General features: G+C 41.8%; 2 protein-coding genes across 4 annotated transcripts in view; one reads left to right on the top strand and one right to left on the bottom strand.

Moving 5' to 3' along the window:
* Positions 1-384: 384 nt before the first annotated feature.
* LOC146688399 (tissue factor-like) lies at positions 385-15,510 on the top strand. Its single transcript, XM_085439611.1, has 7 exons — positions 385-603; positions 1,822-1,936; positions 8,243-8,332; positions 9,164-9,255; positions 9,618-9,796; positions 10,317-10,482; positions 14,274-15,510. The coding sequence occupies exons 1-7, from the start codon at positions 390-392 to the stop codon at positions 14,408-14,410; spliced, it is 993 nt and encodes a 330-aa protein (XP_085295737.1). The 5' UTR covers positions 385-389; the 3' UTR covers positions 14,411-15,510.
* A 767-nt stretch (positions 15,511-16,277) lies between these two features.
* Positions 16,278-22,093, bottom strand: part of LOC146688397 (uncharacterized) — a 36,930-nt gene continuing 31,114 nt past the window's right edge. For all 3 annotated transcript variants that reach the window (XM_085439607.1, XM_085439609.1, XM_085439610.1), the window contains exon 10: positions 16,278-22,086. In XM_085439607.1, the coding sequence (XP_085295733.1) occupies positions 22,039-22,086 (48 nt within the window). In that variant the 3' untranslated portion in view covers positions 16,278-22,038. The remainder of the gene's footprint in view (positions 22,087-22,093) is intronic.

Here is a 22,093-nt window from a genome sequence, read left to right as displayed (position 1 = left end):
GTACTGTGTGGTATTTGTATGCATTGCTGCTGAGTGAAACTAGAAAGAAACAAGTTTCCCGGCAACCTAGAAGTTAGTAAAACTGAACCACTCACACAAAGCCTATTAGTTGTCAAGGCAACAGGGCATCAAACTGCGTGCACTCACAAAAACACCATTGAAGAGACAGACCGTGGAGTGCAGGCGAATTCCTTTCCACAAAGAAGAACTTCATGATAAGACAGGTTAAACGTAAATATAAGCATTCTTTTGCAAAGGTTTGCACACTGCACGATCGCAGTCCAATTCCTGTAAACGTCGTAAAGGGGATGAATAAGAAGGAAAACAGTTCGGATTGAGCAAATTGTTTCAGAACATCTCCTCCCCCATTCCCCAATGTTGAGGCAAACATGTGGGAAGGATCAGCATACCCCACCCCATTACCCTTGTGTGTGCAGCTGAACGGAAGCGGCACCAATCCTTTTCAGCTCCTTCTGCTCTCTTCAGCTAACAGATCAGGACAGATCAGGACAGAGAAAGGACACGCTGGTACTAACATGGCAACTGTAAAAACTCTGCTTTGGCTGGGACTCTCTCTGTCTGCCTTCGGCATAACCACTGCAGGTAAAACACACAGCACATGATCGGCAGACAGACAGACAGAGGCGACTGGTGTTAGACATTTTACCTAGACACCAGTGTCATGTCTCGTTTCAGTTTTAGCATATCACATATCAAAGTTTAGTCCTTACAACACAGCAGGCTCTACTTCATCTGATAGAGAACACAGACAGAAGAGTTAAGCATCTTACACAGGACTTAAAGTTTCATGCTTGGTATTATGATGCAGTAAAATGTCCAACAATTACAGATGTTCTGAAATATTGCAGAGAATCTGAAAGAAATTTAGAATATTTAGAAAATAGCAGTGGGATGGTCCCGTGGGTTTCTGGTCACATTTGAAAGAAAACTGCTTTTGCATTTTTATTCTTACTCTGATGGCATCTAGCTTTCCATCAAGTTTTGCTCTCACTGACTGCTTATGCAAAATTAAATATTGGTTGTTTGCTAATTTTCTTAAATTAAACAGTGACAAACTGAGCTTCGTCTGGTAGGAACACGTACCGTTGTGTAATAATGTGATATTCATCGCATCACCTCTCCTTCCTGTACTCTGAGATCCTCCTTCTCGCTTATTGTCATTATGCCATCTGCTCATCGGACCCCCTCTGGGCTTCAGAGCCTTGAACCGATTTGCCCCTCATCTTTAGCTCTCCCACCACCATGTTTGAAATATTGATTCGCTCTCAGTCTGAAAACTCTGTTGTACTGACTTTTAATTCTACGACATCTTCCAACTTTTATTTGATCCATACTGTGACTTGTAATTGAATTGCTTGTATTGTAAACTTGAGTGTTTTGAAAGGCGTCTGTGAATAAAACATATTAGTAATGGAGTACTCATTAACCATTCCATGACGGTGCACAGATGTGGGGATTTTCTAAATATGCTGAACTAAACAAAATCTTCCACTACAGTTTTTAACAGATGCATTCGCTTTATGATTTTATAAAATGTATAACTTTCTGTTATGTAAAACTCTCATTTTGGACCTGTGCCCACCTTTGCTGACTCGCAGACTTTAATTTGGTTCTGATTACGAGTATGAAGATGTTGAGGGAGTTGTCATCATTTTCTCCAGCTTAAATAAATGGTTCATTAAGATCCTTCATTCAATTCAGTTATTGTAAAATAAAAACAAACACAAAAACCCAACGAAAACAGGAAGCAGGAGTCATGGAAAACTGGAAAATACTGACGATGTTTTATTTTATTCACAGACGTGAACTCAGTCCCCAGAGCACAAGACGTCCACTGGGTGTCTCTGGACTTCACCACACATCTTCGCTGGAGTGTGACGTCCTCTGACTACACATACACTGTCAGGTTCTCACGGTGAGACACACACACACACACACACACACACATTTTGAACCTCAAAGATACCTTTAAACTTCGGGTATTTTGAGGCTCTTCCTCCTCAGTTTGTGGAGGAAGTAGAGTTGTTGTTGGGCTTAAACGACCAGTGAGGCTGTTTTCTTTGACCAAGAGAGACCTTCTGAGATGTGCACACCCAGGAACTTGGTGCTGCTTGCCCTCTCCACAGCAGCACCATTGATGGTTAGTGGAGCATACATGGTGTGAGCTCTCCTGAAGTCCACGATGATCTCCTTAGTCTTCTCCACATTCAGGGAAACCACTATTAACTCTTTTAGTAACTTAACGCCGGTAGTAGGTCTCATCGTTGTCGCTGATGTGACCTACCACAGTTGTGTTGTCTGCAAATTAGATGAAGAGGCTGTGTGATGATGTGCAGTCGTGGGTCAGCAGAGTGAAGAGAAGTGGGCTCAACACATCCTTGGGGAGCAGTGTTGGGAAGGTTACTTTTAAAATTCCACTACAGATTACAGAGTACATTGACCCAAAATGTAGTTTGTAATGTATTCTGTTAAGTTACTCAGTGTGATTATTTGATATATTCTCGTGCTATTTATCCTACTGCTCTGTGATTTATTACTATTACTGAACGTCTTTTAACAGCTGTTAGAATGTATGAACACATCACTCCAGTTTCAGCAGATGTACACTGGCTCCCTGTAAAATATCGTGTTGATTTTAAGAGTACTTACTTTTAAAGTTTTAAATAATATGGCGCCTAGTTATTTAAACAAACTCCTCAACATGTATGACCCCAAAAGAGCACTGAGATCATCTAGCCAGATGCTCTTAGCACAACCGAGGGCTCGTTTGAGATCGGGCCTTCGCAGCAGCAGCGCCCAGACTCTGGAAGAATCTGCCAGAGGAGATTCGTACTGTAGAGTCTATTCAGTCTTTTAAATTGCGTCTTAAAACTCACGTCTTTACTTTGGCTTTTAATTTGAGTTCAGTATGAGTACCATCAGGCCTGTTTTATGTTTGTATTGTTAATTCACTGTCTTCTTGTTTATCTGTGTTTCTCTGTTGTTTTCTCTTGTTTTTAGCCGATTGTGAAGCACTTCGGTCAACCCAGTTTAAATGTGCTACACAAATACATTTTGAATTTAAATTTGAAGGCTACTCGCCACCGAGCTACCATTGGTTAGTTCATAGTGTCAGGCTCAGGAGGGACTCGGAGTCAGACCGTCACTAAAGTTCACGTTTTATTTACACACACAGACACCAGGTGCGAATATATACAGGTGAGGTCAACAATAGTGAGGATGGTGGTGTTACAGGATGACGGTGGGAGCCCCGTAACGAAGTCCAGCGCTATGTGAGACCATGGCCGTCCTGGCGTGGGGAGTGGTTGAAGAAGCCCGGCGGGTGGTCGGTTGGGACGTTTGTTCCGGGCACACGTGGCGCACGCCATAACGTACTCCCTGGCGTCCTTGTCCAAGGTGGGCCACCAGAAAAACCGCTGGAGGAAGGTGATGGTGCGGCGGGCTCCAGTGGAGTACCTGAGGTCGGACAGCAGCAGGGACAAACAACCGACCAGGGGGCCCGTCCCCGGGTCGGGGTCAGTATCCTGGGCCTCGCGCACGAGAGCTTCGATCTCCCATGTGACAGCTCCAATAACACAGGTAGCTGGAAGAATCGGTTCTGGATCGGAGTCTCCTTCCGTACTGGAAAACTGACGGGAGAGTGCATCGGGCTTCACGTTGCGCGACCCTGGTCTGTAAGTGATGGTGAAATTGAATCTTGTGAAGAAGAGGGCCCACCTGGCTTGTCGTGAATTTAGGCGTTTGGCGGACCGGATGTACTCAAGGTTCTTATGGTCGGTCCACACGATGAACGGGTGTTCCGCGCCCTCAAGCCAGTGCCTCCACTCCTCCAGGGCCAGTTTGACCGCTAGCAGCTCCCGATCACCGATGCCGTAGTTCTGTTCTGCGGGTGAGAGACGACGAGAAAAGAATGCACAGGGATGGAGCGTACCTTCAAATCGTTGAGACAGAACTGCTCCCACTCCAGAGTCCGAAGCATCCACCTCCACCACGAACGGTTGCCTGAGGTTGGGCTGACGGAGGATGGGGGCGGTAGTGAACTTCTCCTTTAGTAGGGAAAAGGCCTCCTGAGCAGAGAGGTCCCACTGAAAAGGAACTTTGGGAGAGGTAAGCGCAGTGAGAGGTGAGGCGATCTTACTGTAGTCCTTTATGAAGCGTCGGTGGAAGTTGGCGAATCCTAGGAACCGTCGGAGTTGCTGGCGGTTCGGCGGTTGAGGCCAGTCCACCACGGCCCGGACCTTCTCGGGGTCAGGTTTGAGATCCCCCTGAGAGATGATATAGCCAAGGAAGGCCACCGTGTCAACGTGAAATTCACATTTCTCCGCTTTCACGAACAACCGGTTCTGCCTCACGTGACTCTCGTGCTCCGCCTGGGACTTAGAGAAAATGAGAATATCATCAAGGTACACAAAAGCACATCGATTAATAAAATCCCTCAGAACATCGTTAACAAGGGCCTGGAAGACCGCGGGTGCATTGGTTAAGCCAAAGGGCATGACGAGATACTCATAGTGTCCGATATGAGTGTTGAAAGCGGTCTTCCACTCATCTCCCTCCCGGATCCTCACCAGGTGGTAAGCGTTTCGCAGGTCCAGTTTGCTGAACACCGTGGGGTCATGACACATAGACTGCAGACTGTTAGACTTGATGGACAGCATTAACAACCTGCTAGCTGCAAGTGACCACGAGCAGTTCTGAAAGTAACACCAACTAGATTTCTAAATCTTAATATAAAATGAGCAACAGTAGGGGGGACATTAGGTGAGGCTGCACTTTTTGCAGTGATCTTGTATAGAAAATTATTTCTTTATTAGTAATATGTTTTCTTTCTGTCTTCTTTCAGAGCTGCACGTGATTATTTGCAGCTAGCAGGTTGTAATGCAGCCTTCATTAATAGTAATAAATCACAGCAATAGTACATCGAAGACACTGAAGTGTTTCTTTAGGTTGGAGTCTTTGACGCTGAGAGCAGCTTGGTTGCTGGATGTATTCCATTACCCGTATTCAGCGTTCGTATGCTGGAGGTGTTGCTGCTGACCCGTACTGCCTGCTGTCTTAATAATAATAATAATAATAATAATAATAATAATAATAGATTCCATTTATATAGCACTTTTGAGACCCTCGAAGCGCTTTACAATGCCACTATTCATTCACTCTCGCATTCATACACTGGTGGAGGCAGCTACAGGTGTAGCCACAGCTGCCCTGGGGCAGACTGACAGAAGCGAGGCTGCCATATTGCACCATCGGCCCCTCTGGCCAACACCAGTAGGCAAGTAGGGTAAAGTGTCTTGCCCAAGGACACAATGACCGAGACTGTCCGAGCTGGCGCAATCTTCCGATTACAAGACGAATACCCAACTCTTGAGCCACGATCACCTCTTCCTGTCAGGAAATCCAGCAACTAGTTACAGAGCGAGGTGCTGATCCCCAGCTGATCCAGTTCACGTCTGAGCTCCTGTGGAATGATCCTGTTGAATGTTGAACTGAAGTCTATGAACAGCATTCTGATACATGAGTCTCTCGTGTCCAGGTGTGTGAGGGCTGAGTGAAGGGCAGTTGAAAATGCATTATCGGTCAAGCAGTTTGACGGGTATGCGAACTGAAATGGATCCAGATGTTTTTTGGTTTCCCGCAGTGTGTAAATCACGGCAATCCTCCTGGCACAACAGTGTACACCACGGCTATAAAGTTAGTTGGACCAGATTTTAAAACCAAGGAATATATCTGGGCCAGATATTGTTTAGCAGCCAGTCAGCAGCAGATCACGATAAGTTTCAAACCAACACAAATGTATTGAAAAAAAGTTGTTTATTATTTTTTCCCTTTTAAATCTTGTGACATTTCACACATGCACATGAAAAAACATATAAATGAGCTATAGCTGAAGAGAGCCTGCGCTAGTAGCAACACTTTTTTTATTCACATTTGAAATAAAAAAATAAAAAATATTTGGACAATTCCCTTTCAAAATAAAGTTCATACTTATGTGACCTGGACACATCTTAAAGTGCATTTAACAGAATTTAAAAAGAACAATCAATCCTATCAAAGCTATCAGTGCACAAACCCATAGCAGTAACACATATGAATACAACATTTACTGCTGCACACTGAGGGAATGCAGGTTTGTTTTAAATCAACAGTACACAAGTCTACAGTAACCTGACATTTGTTTTGTTTGGCCCTTCTGTTAAAACACTAAATGGGTCTCTGGCAAAACTCATCACCTTTGTGCGTAGAGCAAGTCCATCCAATCGACCAGAAAACTTCTCTTTCAACCTCGCAGTGAAATCAGTCATCACATCCATGACTTGTGCCGCAGATGAGATGCTTTTGCAGAGCCCTGGAAAATGCAGCAACCGGCCTGTGCTCAAGTCGGTGGTGAAAGGTTCGGCTTGGCTTGGAGTGCACGCATCTGTTCCACAAGCTCAGTGTCAGTTTTGCCTCTGCCTTGTAGTCCCACATTGAGGTCATTCATGTTTTGAATATGTCGCTCAGAAAGCAGACACTGGCCATGAAGCTGTTGTCCTCATGCAGTTCAAATGTGTTTCTGCTGTTTTTTTGCCTGCTGTTGCAGAGGAAAGTTGTGCTCTCCTCTTTGAGATCACAGAAATACTCCAGCACACTGCCTTTGGACAGCCACCTGACATCATTGTGCAATAACAGGTCATGGTGCTCAGCAGACATTTCTGAGAGCAGCATGTGGAATAAGCAGTGCTGGAGGCTTTAATCAATTGTAGCCATCACACTGTCCATTGTTGTTTTGAGCTCTGTGCTTAGTTTTGCGCACAACACCATCTGCTGCACAATGCAATAAAGGTTTGAGGTGCAGCAGCCAAACCACTCACTTTTCCTGCCATGGATGAAGCCATGATGATCTACTCACCAGAAGGGTGGTGGTTCGATCCCAGGCTCCTCCAGTCTACATACCAAATATCCTGGGGCAAGATATTAACCCCACGTTGCCCTCCGATGCATCCATCGGAGTGATACAAGCACTAAAACCTTAGATAAAGTGCTTGTGTGACTGGGTGAATGCACAAGTTGTGTAAAGCGCTTTGAGTGCTCAGTGAGAGTGGAAAAGTGCTATATAAGAACCAGCCCATTTACAAGCATACAGACATGCTTCATTACCACTGTCCTCAAAAAAAGCTGAAATCTTCTCAAAGATTATCTCGCCAGCTGTGTGGTTTATTTGTTTTACTCTGCGTTTCTGCCGCAGGCAGGGCCCGTCGGAGGTTGCTTCTGGGCCTGTGGCCCTTTGAACAGGTTTGGTGAACACTAGATTACTCTGTTTGAGCTGTGGGACCAGATCGTTGGGGCGGACCAATTGTTGGCGCAGTATGTTTTGGGGTTTGAAAGCCATAGAGCCACTTGTGGCCCACGTCACCCCTACTTCTGGCCCATATATTGACATGAAGAAATATAACGCAAGAGAGAGAGAGTACCAGTGTGTCTATTTGGTAGTTCAATGAAAGGCTTCGGTTAGTTAAGAGTGAGGGGAAAACATTTGCAGTTTTACCTTGTTATACAATATTTGAAATTAAAAAAAAAAATGGAAATGTTTGTGAGTGTTTTCTTGTTTGTTTGGGTTTTTTGTACTACTTGAACACTAAAGTGGCCCTCCAATGAGATGACAGTGCCCGCAGTGGCCCACAGCACATTTAAGTTTGAGAGAAAATGCGTCTCAGCCGTTCCAATACTCCTGACACATGTGGGGCAGCTAACGGTTTCCGCTTAGGCAGCAGTTGTCCCGTGGATTACCTGGTCAATTCTTTACGAGCCTTCCCAGCTTTGGTCCTAAACTGACACAACACTATGTTAGTTTCTAATGAACATCTTTAACAAGATCATACAACTCATGGGGTTCAATGGGAAGTCAAGGTGGCGAGGGAGAGCCAGAGAGCCCCATGAGCTGGGAAGACTAAATATTTCAAGTGTCCTGCATCTGTCATCGAGGAAGAACACCTAGAACCTAAAGAAAGAGCTCACACCTACAGGCAGGCAGTCACAGTGATAGAGTGATTCAAATACATAACTGAAAAAGTGAATTAACCTCGATGTATTGCTTGCATATATCATGACTATGTGTACAGGAGGAAATATTTGCTTGCCAAAAAACAACACAATCCAGACATGTCAAGCGGAACATTTCCATTGAGTTTTAAAAACTGTTTTCATAAGCGCATGTCAGTAACTGCCGTGTGACTTGCAGTGAAGATGCTGACTGGGAAGAAAGTCCTAATTGTATCCAAATATCAGCATCAGAATGTGACCTGACTCAGTCCCTCAAGGCCTCGGATAGGTAAGAACACTTCCATCACCCTTAAACACATCTGGTAGGTTTACATCGAGCTTACTTTATACTTTTACTTTTGATTTTTTTCTTATTGTCAGCAATATTTGTGCTCTGTGATTTTACTCAAGAAAAGTTATATGTACACTACCAGTCAAACGTTTGGACACACCTTCTCATTTAATTGTTTTTCTTTATCTTTACTTTACAAATTGAAGACATTAAATCATATGAAGCAACATATATGGAATTATGTAGCAAGAAAAAAACCATTGATAAATACCCTTTTGCTTTGTTGACAGAGCTGCAAACCCTCGGCCTTCTCTCGGTGAGCTTCATGATGTAGTCGCCTGAAATGGTTTCGCTTCACAGGTGTGACTTGTCAGGAGTAATTTGTGGAATTTCTTGCCGTTTTTATGGGATTGGGACCATCAGTTGTGTTGTGCAGAAATCAGGTTGGCAGAATGAGGTCAACAAGTTCTCATCATCTCCTCCTTCAAGCCTGTTGGAAAACCATTTCAGGTGACGACCTTACGAAGCTCATCGACAGAATGACAAGCGTGTGCGAAGCAGTAATCAAGGCAAAGGGCAGCTACTTTGAAGAATTTAAAATACATTTTTTGAGTTGTTTCACACTTTGTTGTTTACTACATAACTCTATATGTGTTCATTCATAGTTTTGATGCCTTCAGTGAGAATCTACAATGTAAATAGTCATGAAAATAAAGAAAAATGACTAAATGAGAAGGTGTGTCCAAACGTTTGACTCGTAATGTGTTATATAAGTGCAGATGAATGTGCCTCCAAAGCATATGTATTCTTTGTGTCCCTATTTCACAGGGCCTACTTTGCTGATGTTCAAACAGAAATCATGGACATGGACTATGAACTCCCTCACACTCAATCTTCCAGGTTCAATCCCTATAGAGAGAGTAGGTTATATATGACACACACACACACACACACACACACACACACACACACACACACACACACACACACACACACACACACACACACACACCCTTAGCCTTCACAGCTTAATGTCAATCAAAGCCTGGACCTGATCAGGTCATCCATGCATCCTGATCCCTGTTGTGGCTGAGCCCATAATGTCAAGGCTACCATACCTGCACCAATCAGGCATTCTGCATAATGTTTAGTAGAGCACCCATCCACTCAAAAACTCACTCGCTCTAGTAATGATGTTGTAAACTAACTGAACTGACTTTTAGCGCATGAATAAACCTTTGCAGGCAGTCTCAGCATAACTGTTGGTTGGTCCTGTCCCCAGGTAACATCAGTGCTGTGAGTTTCACTGTGGCGCCATTGGATGACAGAAGAGTAATAGTGAACATCACTGATCCTTTAACCTCCATTTATGATCGTGGGAAGCAGCTCAGCATCAGAGACATTTTCAAAAAAGATCTTAATTATAAGATCCGCTACTACAAGTCTGGAAGCACAGGAAAGGTAATCTGATGTTAACGCTAAAAGTGAAATGAGCTGCAAATTATGTTGTTAAACTGAAAAAATTACACCTTTTTCATGTAATTCTGTTAGTGCTCCACGTTAGGCTTGCTCACACGAAGAATATGGGCTAGCAATGGGCCTTACTATGGGTCCCTCTCTGCTTAGTGTGGTCAGCCCATTCTACAGGCACCCACACAGTGGGTGGGTTAGTTAGTTAGTTAGTTAGTAACAAGTTCATCTGGGCCTTTAGATTTAGGGCCTATGGCTAGTTTCATTCAACACTGGTCAGTATTACCAATGTAATTGGACATCTTCTAAAAATCCAGAACTGCAGCTCTAAGAATTTGAAATAAAGAACAACAATGTGGCATTTGTGTGTGTAGGCTAGCTGTTTTCTGCTGGGCCTGGTCTTACGATCAGTCAAATGAAGACTTGACCCAAACATCCAAATGTCTGCTTGGTTAGTTGGTTAAATGTTTACAGATGAATGACAGTAATCTGTCCTGCTGTTACCCCTTAGAGAGATGAGATATCAAACTCAAGTATGAAAGTGATACCGGGGCTGGATAAAGGAGAGAGTTACTGCTTCATGGTGGCAACGTTCATCAGATCCAGACCCAAAGCCACTCAGCAGGGATCCTGGAGCATGCAGCAGTGCACAGAAAGTTCCCAGGACAATCTGCAAGGTACACATATTCTACATGCAACTCTGTAAACTATTTCAGCTTTGGTGAATACATACTGAAATTTGTTATTAGTTGTTTCAATTGCAGCTTCTTCCTCTTTAAGTACTCAAGACCAGAGTAATAAACAACCAGTGTATATCAGCATTAGAGGGAGAGTGCTGCCCCCTGCTGGAAATTAAGACACCTTAATTTGGTATTTTGTCAGATTTGATTTGATTCCATTGGCTTCATAGTATCGTGGTTAACACTTGGAGCCTTATGTGAAAAATCAACAGCTCACGATTAGGAGGAGGCACACCCAGCCTCAGTGGGTCATAAGCTAGTGTACTCCGAGTGCTGTATAAATAGGAGGGCACTGAACATCTGTGCCAAATATGTGGAGTCATCCACTGTGACAACTTTCTCAGACATAAGGGACTGGCTGACAGGATGTGATTTACAGTTTTTTACAGACGCTAGGACACATTTCTCAATACTTAGGTCACGTTTGCAAAACTCCTCACACAGTGAGCACAACAGAAGTCTATGTGGGCTAAACTGAGGACCAGTTATCATTGTTTTGGCACAAAATGCATTCAATGACTACATCTCTCAAATTTCATGAATCATCTTCTCACTCAGACACAACAACTGCCAAAAAGCTTTGTACGTACAGGACATTTTGCATGTGCTTACATACTGTTTTCAAAACTGTTAAACTTATGGCCAAAACAATAACACAATGCAAAACTTGAAAAGACAGCAAAATCCAACAGCAATATTTTATTGAAACATATTTTAAATCTAAAAATGCAGTTTAACCAGCCACAGCTGATTCTCATTGTAGATGAACATCTGCACAGGTGTTACTCCTTCAATTTTTCAACTCCTTCAATTCTGGCAGCCAGAAGATTCTTTCCTAGGTGTGTTGCCCTAGATGACATAAGATGTGATGTGGATGAGAACCTGTGGCCAAATGGAGGAGACCGAGTAGATTAGCATTACTATTGTATGTGTATCAGTGGATGGTGTGTATACAAATTCTTGTATTTTGGGATTACTTAGTGCAAAAAAATAAAAAAATACATAAACAAATATTACAGTTTTTTACAGCCGCTAGGACACATTTCTCAATACTTAGGTCACGTTTGCAAAACTCTTCACACATTTCTCCTAACTGACCCTCAGCCTGGCAAAGCAGTTCATTTCACATTCAAAATGCACTACAACTACCAAAACACTTCATTCACTAGCAAAGGTTGACAGCCGACAAACACACTTTGTCACCCACAAAACAATGACCTGAAAAACACTAACAACATGTAGCATTACAGTGTTTTCCTGTGTAAAACAAGGACACATCTCTGTTTATAATTTCAATATATGTTACTGGAATGAATCAGACATCATGTATTTATATTTATGTATTTTTATTTTTTTGCACTAAGTAATCACATACAATAGTAATGCTAATCTACTCGGTCTCCTCCATTTGGCCACAGGTTCTCATCCACATCAGATCTTATGTCATCTAGGGCAACACACCTAGGAAAGAATCTTCTGGCTGCCAGAATTGAAGGAGTTGAAAAATTGAAGGAGTAACACCTGTGTAGATGTTCATCTACAATGAGAATCAGCTGTGGCTGGTTAAACTGCATTTTTAGATTTAAAATATGTTTCAATAAAATATTGCTGTTGGATTTTGCTGTCTTTTCAAGTTTTGCATTGTGTTATTGTTTTGACCATGAGTTTACAGTTTTTTCTGATTGCTTAAGCACATTTTTTGTAACTATTGGCTAATTTTGCAAAACTCTTCACACAAATAAGAAAACCTGTCACCCAATCATCAAAACATTGTAGTTCTCTTGCAAAAGCAAACACAGCTAGATTAACTCTTCACACCTTCGTAAAAATGGTGTTTCCGTATCAAACAGTACACACAAGCCATCATCTACTAAGCACACAATGCGCCAACTGCACACTGATGGTATGAATATAAAACACATCTGGCTTTTGCTTTCTCTGTGCACAAGGTAGGCTATGTCAGTGTGAGCTCATACTTCTGTCATAGATCCATAAGCATAGAGGGATCCAAACTTCAAGTACTGGTGTTTATTCAAACACATCAAAACAAACACAAGTGTTTATTTCCAAGTATAGGATTATTTGCAATCGCCATAATGACTCTATGGGTTACTTGGTCTGCAGTGAACATGCTTCCTCTGCCCCAGCATCTGGTCATCTAGCAATTCTGTAAAGTAACAATTTCAGTATTTTTACATCAATGGTATTGGTGTGTTTCTCATTGGCATATGGCAGTGCTACAAATCTTTGTGCGAAGTGACTGTACTAACCGATTCTCATTTCAAGATGTCCTTATGGTGCTTGCTACAGTGTAGCGGCTCGAGTTAGGCTGGACCCGTTGGCCAGCTACCCTCAGGGTCATTCCACGGTTGATTACATGGTCCACTATTGTAGCTCTGATGTCATCAGCAATTCTCTTTCTTACTCTTCTTACCCTTCCTCTCCCCCCTCCTCATCTGCCTCTCCCCCCTCCTCATCTTCCTATCCCCCCTCCTCATCTGCCTCTCCCCCCTCCTCATCTTCCTATCCCCCCTCCTCGTCTTCCTCTTGCTCCTCCTCGTCATCCTCTTCATCCTACTTCTTCACCTCCACGTCCTCTTCCTCGGCTTCCTCTACTTCTCACTCTTTCTGCTCCCTCCATTGTACTCCGCACACACAGCTTACCTGTATTATAGTGCTTAGGCTGATTGCAAAGTGAACTAATTATCTAAAAAAGTTTTCACATGTGAAAGTGTGCCAGACAGTTGGCAGATTAGTGTTAATGATAGCCATACATGTGTATACTTTTGCTAGGAGTGTGTTGGAAATTTGGTAATTGAGTGTTGTGCAGTGAATTGTGCCTACAGTTTTGCAAAGTGTGTGTTACAAAATTGCAAACTGAGTGCAAAGCAGTTTTTGTGCTTTTAGTTTTGTAAACTCAGTGAGTGGTTTTGCTATAAGTCTGAATAGTTTTAGAGATTGTGCTACAGGAATCACAGTTAGGGTTTAAGCAATCAGAAAAAACTGTAACAGTTTTGAAAACAGTATATAAGCACATGCAAAATGTCCTGTCCGTACAAAGCTTTTTGGCAGTTGTTGTGTCTGAGTGAGAAGATGATTCATGAAATTTGAGAGATGTAGTCATTGAATGCATTTTGAGCCAAGACAATGATAACTGGTCCTCAGTTTAGCCCACATAGACTTCTGTTGTGCTCACTGTGTGAGGAGTTTTGCAAACGTGACCTAAGTATTGGGAAATGTGTCCTAGCGTCTGTAAAAAACTGTAACGAATTCTGCATGATGTCTGATTCATTCCAGTAACATATATTGAAATTCTAAACAGAGATGTGTCCTTGTTTCACACAGGAAAACACTGTGTAATGCTACATGTTGTTAGTGTTTTTCAGGTCATTGTTTTGTGGATGACAAAGTGTGTTTGTCGGCTGTCAACCTTTGCTAGTGAATGAAGTGTTTTGGTAGTTGTAGTGCATTTTGAATGTGAAATGAACTGCTTTGCCAAGCTGAGGGTCAGTTAGGAGGATTGTGTGAAGAGTTTTGCAAAAGTGACCTAAGTATTGGGACATGTGTCCTAGCGTCTGTAAAAAACTGTAATGATCTCCCCCCCTCTCTCTCTCTCTCTCTCTGTGTGTGTGTGTGTGTCTGTGTGTGAATGAGGCATGTTGTATAAAGCACTTTGAGTGCTCAGGTAGAACCAGTCTATTTAACAGTGACCCTCGTTCTTTCTGCAGATTTGAGTGTTGGAGCATGGGTTGGTGTAGGCTTCATCATGTTAACAGTCCTCATCGTCATCGTCACGGTGACCGTCCTCTGCTGTCGCCAGAGAAACAAAACTCTGCAAACGTCTCAGTCATCAGCACCAGTGTAAAGTGCTTGGGTTAAGTTTGCTCTCTGAAACCAAGTTTACACTGTATTATGGGTATTATTTCTGTATTTCATATTCAAGTTCTTTATTTAGTTGACACTGAAAGTGAAAGACTTCATCAAGAATTTGGTCTTTCACATTCACCAGTGTTTGTCCTTTCATTTGTGTGATCATCGGGTACATCAGGAAAACAGTAACCAAAACCAGTCTGCTACAGCAAAGTCGTGATTTGTGTCTAAATGACTGGATTATTAGAATGTTCATGCCTGAAGTACGGCATCATTTATTAGCTTGTCTTCTGGCAGAACCTGCGTCCAACCCATGCGTTTGCATGGAGCTCATTGGCTGTAGAGTAATTTTCATTAAACAACATTTCTTTTTCTAAAGTAACTGAAATATATCATTAAGTCACAATCACAGTTTATCTGTAATCTTCATTTGTAAAAAACGTTTAAATGGTTCAAGATTATAGAAAAAGCAAACAGTTTGACAAATATTTTGGTAAATGTGCAGCACAGTGGTTGGGTGGTTAGCACCTGGGTTTAAATCCAGCATCCTGGCGCTGTCCTTTCACGTCATGTCTGCGTGGGTTCTCTCTGGGTACTCTGGCTTCCTTCCACAGTTTAAAGACATGCAGTTATTGGGGTTAAGTTTGGTGAATCTAAATTGCCCATACGTGTGAATAGTTGTCTGTCTCTCATTTCTCCTTGCAAAACCTTACACCTTGGTTAGGCTCTTGCCCACTGTGACCCTGAAATGGTTAAGTAGAAGAAGATGGACGAACAGCTGGTAATTGAAGCTGTTGCAAGTTCGTTTTGATGTCATATCTGCATCAGCTTGATGTGCTGTTTTGTCAGGGGTTACTTAGGAAGACTTTCCAACATATTTGTGTGTCTGAGCCAAATCTTTTGCCTTTTTCCTCTTTTTGACCCATTATGTTTCAAATTTGAATGTCCAGGTCTTATAAATCACCACTGGTGGTTAGTGAACACAGTGGATTATTTAGCAGCTATTTTCTCACGAGTGGGGGGAGACAAAAGGTCCATGGATTATTCTATTTGTATATAAATAGTGTTAAATAAAAGCTGAAGATTACTTTACTACTTTTATCTCATCTTGTTGTTTTCATCGATCACTCAGATCCCAAATGTAGCAGAAACATCAATTTCATACTTCTTCCAACAGCCACTGCTGGTGGGCCTTCCTGAATCCATTGTACTCATTTCCAGTAAACAAAGACTGGTCTTGGGCCCAGCTGGCCTGCCCCAGCACCAGGAATCCAGCGCTTCCTATGCTGGAGCCATGTGTCAGTAGATGCAGTTACAGATCCTTTTTTCAGCTCTCACTATGTAACATTGAGGCCAGATTCAAAGGCGCTACAGCAGAACTGGCTCCCTGCCTGGCTGAACAGAAGCGCTCCATCCTTGTCTTTGAAATTGTCTGTGAATTGCCTCAGAACAGGAAAAAAGAGGATAATTGTGACACATAGTCTTTGATTTATGAATATCTGAAGGTAAAAATGTTACAAACATGAAACAATTCTTTCTTACAAAGCACAATTAATAAAACATCTTCTCCAAATTCTTTATCAATCCAATCTTATCCTTTCACTACGCACCTCTTTACCCCACAACTGGTGCTGGCTCATGACTGCCCTTCCCAGAGCCCGGTCTTTCTGGAGGTTTCCTCCTGTTAAAAAGGGAGTTCCTTTTTCCCACCATTGCACAAGTGCTGACTCACAGGGGTCATCTGATCGTTCTCGCTTTGTATTGGTAGCAGTATTTGTATTTGTATTCCACAATAGAGATGGAAAAGCAGACCACATTATGGCTTGCAGATGACTTTTATTTCTTAGTTTTTTCATCACACATTTAAGACACCAAATTGTACATTAGACATAAATGAATCATCATCACAATAAACCATGGCTGCATCATGACAAAACGCACAATTTCTTCTGAATATGCTGTCCTTCGACCATGGCTTTGGAGCACACACATATACATCGTAGAAAACACGTCATTCAACGCTGCAAAGAATGAAAAGCTCCACAGGGAACTTGATATCTGCCTCTCTGAACAGTAGAAGAGCTCTGCCAATGCTTTGGGTAATATTCTTATCCTGTGTGGGTAATAAAAGCAGCTGGTAAAATGAATATATAGATATTTTAAATCAGAGATATGGACAGCTATCTGTGTATATAATAAAACTGATTGCAGACCTTGTCATTTTAGTGTGCGCTACATGTGTCTATGTACAGTGATGCATTTTTGCTTTTTTTGGATGTTACCTTGGCAATCGATTAAAACACACTTTAGCCCTGGAGAGTGGCAGTCTGCTGAGATTTCCTCCTGACATGTGGATAATTTAGTAGCAATAAAGTAGCAATTTTTAATGAAAGATGTCGTAGCTTATTGGGAGAGTAAAAAACAAAACATGGTTTAAGCAGGACGACGGCTCCACCTGCAGATACTTAAGATACTTAAACTCTACTGATAAATGTTTCTTGCTAAATTATGTTATTGACAGATACTCCATATTAATATGTATCTCCATGAGACTATCAGAACTGAGATCCATTCTCCAGGCGGAGAAGAAACCTGTTCAAAGTGGTCAGTAAAGCTTCTACCACCTTCAGATTTATCACTACTGTTATTCACAAATGCATTTTAGAACAATACCCTCATGTTTGCAGATATTCTTCTTTTTAGGTTTTCACATTGTGAGGACGACATTATTTTGACTGCATCATTCAATTTTTCAAACTCAGAAACTGACTTTCATTTTTATTTGACATGGGTAGCTGTGACACGCCTATTTTGCTAACATTTGAGGTAAGTTTATATGCATAACTACAAAAATCTACACACATCCACACAAGAATTAGGGCAGGTTCTGGGCCAAAGATGAATGGATAACAAATTAACAGCTGGCACACTGTGGAGCTCCAGATTTGCTATTTTATTACACCACAAAAAGTCTGACATTTTGAGCAAACCTGCTTTTTATCACATAAGATACAATGCAGCACCATCTTAAATCACATGTTACTGGTTGTAATGATGCATGCTTGTGTATGTGTGAGACTACTTTATATGGAATATGCTTAACTGTAAGCACATCATGGTACAATGCACTCTCATCCGTCAGTACAGCCACTGGTGGATGAGTCAGGGGGCGGCAGTCAGACAGGAAACTGCTGTTGAAGCTGAGCTTCCAGCGGGCAGCTTAGGTTTACAGTCTATTAGCTTGAGACAGCATAGTTTTAGCCAGCTGTCTGAAAAAGATAATCCAGTTTTCTGCAGCAGACCATGCTCAATACGTCATAGTTTCTGTGTGTAACAGGCTGGCAGTGTGCAAACTGTTATTTTAGTGTTGTGTATGTAACTAATTATGTTCCAAAATGCAACAAATGAACAAAATAAGTCTTCTAAATGTTCTGTTTTCTTTACACATGATTGTACATTTGAACAAAGCAAATACATGGAGCACTGTGCTTGTATATGAAGTGTTGTGATTCACGCTAGTAGATTTGTCAATTTTAGATTTTGCCAATAACTTGATACTAAATGATACAGAAACACACATTAGATCTAAATATCCTTTAAAGGTGTGTACCCTCACATTATGCTACACCCACATGGTTTCCATGGACAAAAGACCAAAATGCATAGGAAAACTGCAAAACGCACGTCAATAATGTCTCGATGCATGCCATTCCCCAACTCTCTGTGAATGGGACTCATGGCCATTGATCGGTGGTCATGACAATTTGCATATTAATGATCCAGGAACTGACCTCCCAGCCCACTGTTCCTTCAGTGGTGCTAGTTTCACTCATTGTGCAAATGTACTGTATATAAGATTGGGGAAACCTGCAGTCAGCTGAGACTGAAGAAGTCACCTGGATGAGTGACGAAACATTTCTCCCACTGAAAATGTCCAGATGAACAGGATGCACTTTTGGGACACATCAGTAATCCTTTAACTGCAAGTAAGAACTTTGAATATAAGGTAAGGTGACGATGGCTGGTCTTCGGGGTCTCACTGACTCTTTTATATTAAATTAGCTCTGGCTCTTTAACTGGTTCTGTTTAAAATGATTAGACCCGTGATGTTAACTCGTGAACCAGCTTGTGTTTTCTTCCATTTCCAATGGAACCATTCTAGTTATTCAGTGGAAGCATCTCGTTTGAAGCAGGTGGAATGTGGGACTTCACTTTAATGTCTTTGCTATATGATGTGTACCATTGTACAATCAAAAGAAAATGCGAGTTCATGTACATATCTACAAATATGAAAGTCATGGAATACTTGCTTTTAATGGGTGTAGCTGCTGTCATGAAATCATGGTAAAAGAGTGAGGTAGGCTGAACTGAAGCTTTGTGTGAACTGAAAGGTTCAATCAGTGCCTGCTGAGTGTGCCATGTAAAGGTAGACTCACACTCATGATATTTGTACTACCATGTAAAAACAATCAGTTTGAATTTGATGGCAGCAGCATGTTTCAAAGAAGGTGGGATGGGGCGGCAAAAGGCTGACAAAGTAAGTGACACAAAAAAGAAACATTTTATACGTAATTAGACAAACTGATGACAGGTCAGTAACAGGACTGGGGGGAAAAAGAGAACATCTGAGAGAGAGATCTGCAAAAAAGTGCTTCAACAACATTGTAGAGCAATTTCAGAATAATGTTCCTCAACAAATAGTTGCAAAGACTGTGAATATCTCATCATCCAAAGTCATAAGCTCAGAAGATTCAGAGAATCTGGAGAAATCTCTGCATGAGGGACCAGGCTGAAAATCAACATTAGATGCAGCTGATCTTCAGGTCCTCAAGCAGACACGATCCTGTTATGAAATCAGTGCGTGGGCTTAGGAACACTTCCAGACATCACTGTCTGTGAACACAGCTCACTGTGTTGTCCACACACACCACAGTGCCACCATCTCTGGACCAAAGCTCATTTAAAATGGACTGAAGCAAAGTGAAGAAATTTTAATTTGAAATCGGAAAACATGGACACTGCGTCTTCTAGACTATCCGACTTGCTGTCAGTGCTCAGTTCAAAAACCTGCGTTTCTGATGGTGTGGCAGTGCATCAGTGCCTCTGGAGTTGGCAGTTTTAGAGCAGCATATACTCCCATCCAGATGGCATGTGTTTCATGGAAAGCCTTCATAGTAGAAGAGTCCTTGCTGTTACCAGCAGGTGGAGCATCATAAAGTGAAAAATATCTCTATGAGACAAGAATGGGACAGCATTCCTCTCCCAAAGTCTACAGAGTGGGAAGCATGACCCTGTTTCTGAGATGTGCTGCTGCCATCAAATTAAAATATTACATATTTCTCTTAAAATGATATGTTTTCTCCGTTTAAACATTTGATATGCTTTCTGTGTTCTATCAGGAATAAAGATGAGCCAATTCTGTTTTATTTAAATTTTACACAGCATGAAAACTTTTTGGAATTGTACTTCAGGTTGGCTCAGGAGGAAGACTGATGACTTCATCCTCCAGTCTGCAAAACACTGAACCCCAAGTTCAATGTGTATGTGACTGTTAGAGAAAAGCTCTCAGGTGTAAAGAAAGTGCTTGTGTGAATGTGAGTGCAAATGGTTAAATGACGCTTGCAGTAGAACAGGCTTCGGGTGCTCAGAGGAATAAAGCGCTATGTGCCATTTCTGAACTGCCTAATGAACTGGTTACACTGATGCTCTGCTACCATACCAGTAAATATCATGTACTTGTTAAAAAGCAGTTGTGCGTGTGACCTTGTGTGGGTACAATCAAAAGGAATAACAGTGTTTTACATATAATTAGATATCTAATTATAACCTGAAAATGATATAACAGTGTCAAAGAGGTCTCTGGGAGTGATTAACCTACAGAAAATGATCAGCTCACAGATTTCTGCTTTGTACTCTGGCTGTGGCGTCACTGTTGGTTCTGACTACTTTAGTCTGATCACAGTAAACTTATCAGACCTGGGTGGAAGAAACTGCCGGATGGGCAGCGTAACAGCGGCACCGGTGCCAGACCCACTCCACATTTACCCTCGCTGTGTCCTGGTTCCACGCTTCAGACCATTCCTAAGCAAAGATGTTTACACCAATGAAATGCTCAGATCTGCCTTACCACTGTAAATCTGCTCGACTTTGTGTGCGCCATCCACAAATGAAAACACATCTTAATTACTTCATAAAGTTTCACTGGCAGTGCTATAAAAAGCTGCTGGACAGAAGAAACTGCTTTCTGAAAGTTACATACAGTACTTCTGTACTGGTGTCTTTAAATATCAGCAGTAGTAAAATTAATTACATTACGAGGGAGAGACAAAAATACAAGAGCTTACTACTGATGACAACGGTACAAGGCAATAGTCTTCCACTCAGATGTAACTATCTGTCTTTTGGTGTTGTGTCCCCACCCCAGCGCTCCCCTCATGCATCGCTTTGATCACTAGTAGACGCTCCAGGCTGTGGTTGCCTAGGTGACCTCATGCATTTACAAATGTCAGTCACTCCAGTGGCCTCCAACATGAGAAAAGTTCATCCTGGGCTTTTTGCCCATCGCCACTTGAAGTCAGACAATGTCGCTGACTTTCATTGCTCACCAAACCACACCCACATTTCCTGGGTGGACACAGCTTTGCTGCTTTTTTATTTGTTGCTACCAAACAAAAGAAAGAATTGGAAGCCTGCGCTGTTAGTTAGGTAGTTACGTCTGTAACTGCCTAACTAACAGTACACAACCAAAATCCCTGCATAGTTTTTATTTTCAGCATTAGTGTGCAGTATGAAATTGGAACAAAGAATGAAGTGGCCATCTTTTCAGTTACAGTCCAATTATAAACATGGGTGGCATCGCGTTACTACTGAGCGTGCTACACATGTAACAAAGCACACACCTGACCACAGCCATCAGTCGTGCTTTGTCACTGGTGAAACTGAAGAATCCAGCCTAGAATGGCAGTGAACCACTGCTTCTCTTTAAGGAGCCTCTTAAATGATGTGTGAAAACACTGTTGTGAGCGTGGATATGCGTTCATTGGTAAATCTGACTATAAACTCTCTACAGCTCATATGCAACTTAGATCTAAACTACTAATTGGATAGATAATCTCAAAACCACAACAGCAGATTACATTGTATCATTTATATACAGTTTATCTATTTGAAGTCTTGTAACATATGTCCTAATATTTACTGTATGTCACATCACAAACATGGACATTATTTGCACTTCAGACCAGTCAGGTCCGTCAAAACCTTCTTCAGTTCATCAAATCATAAAAAGACAAGGTAGTAGGTCAGACAGTCGTGTGCAACCTTGACAGATGTAAATAAAAAAACTGGATAAAATCATGTTTCTTAATATAATAATCAGGAAATCTTTTTTATCATTTGGTTCCTGGTAGTTTTTTCATCTTGCCTTCCATTGTTTCTCCTCTGATTAACCTGAACTAATTTACTGTGATAATTAACACCAGAATGAGCTCTTTAGTCATTTTTCCTCCATTGCATTTCCCTTTGTCGTACTTTATTCCTTATCATCTTCACTTCTTGCCTTGTTGTCATCACAGGAGCCGTGCTGACACAGTAAACCTCACTTGAATGCTTCATGGTGAGAGATCACTTTAAATCGATGACCTGAGTCTGGGACTGGGCCTTGTCCTTGGCCTAAAAC

The sequence above is a fragment of the Copadichromis virginalis genome, linkage group LG18 (genome assembly GCF_057382275.1).
Source record: "Copadichromis virginalis isolate Kocher_CV1m ecotype Utaka linkage group LG18, C_Virginalis_male_GT1.1, whole genome shotgun sequence".
Lineage (NCBI taxonomy): Eukaryota > Metazoa > Chordata > Actinopteri > Cichliformes > Cichlidae > Copadichromis > Copadichromis virginalis.
This window is presented reverse-complemented; position numbering and strand designations above follow the sequence as displayed.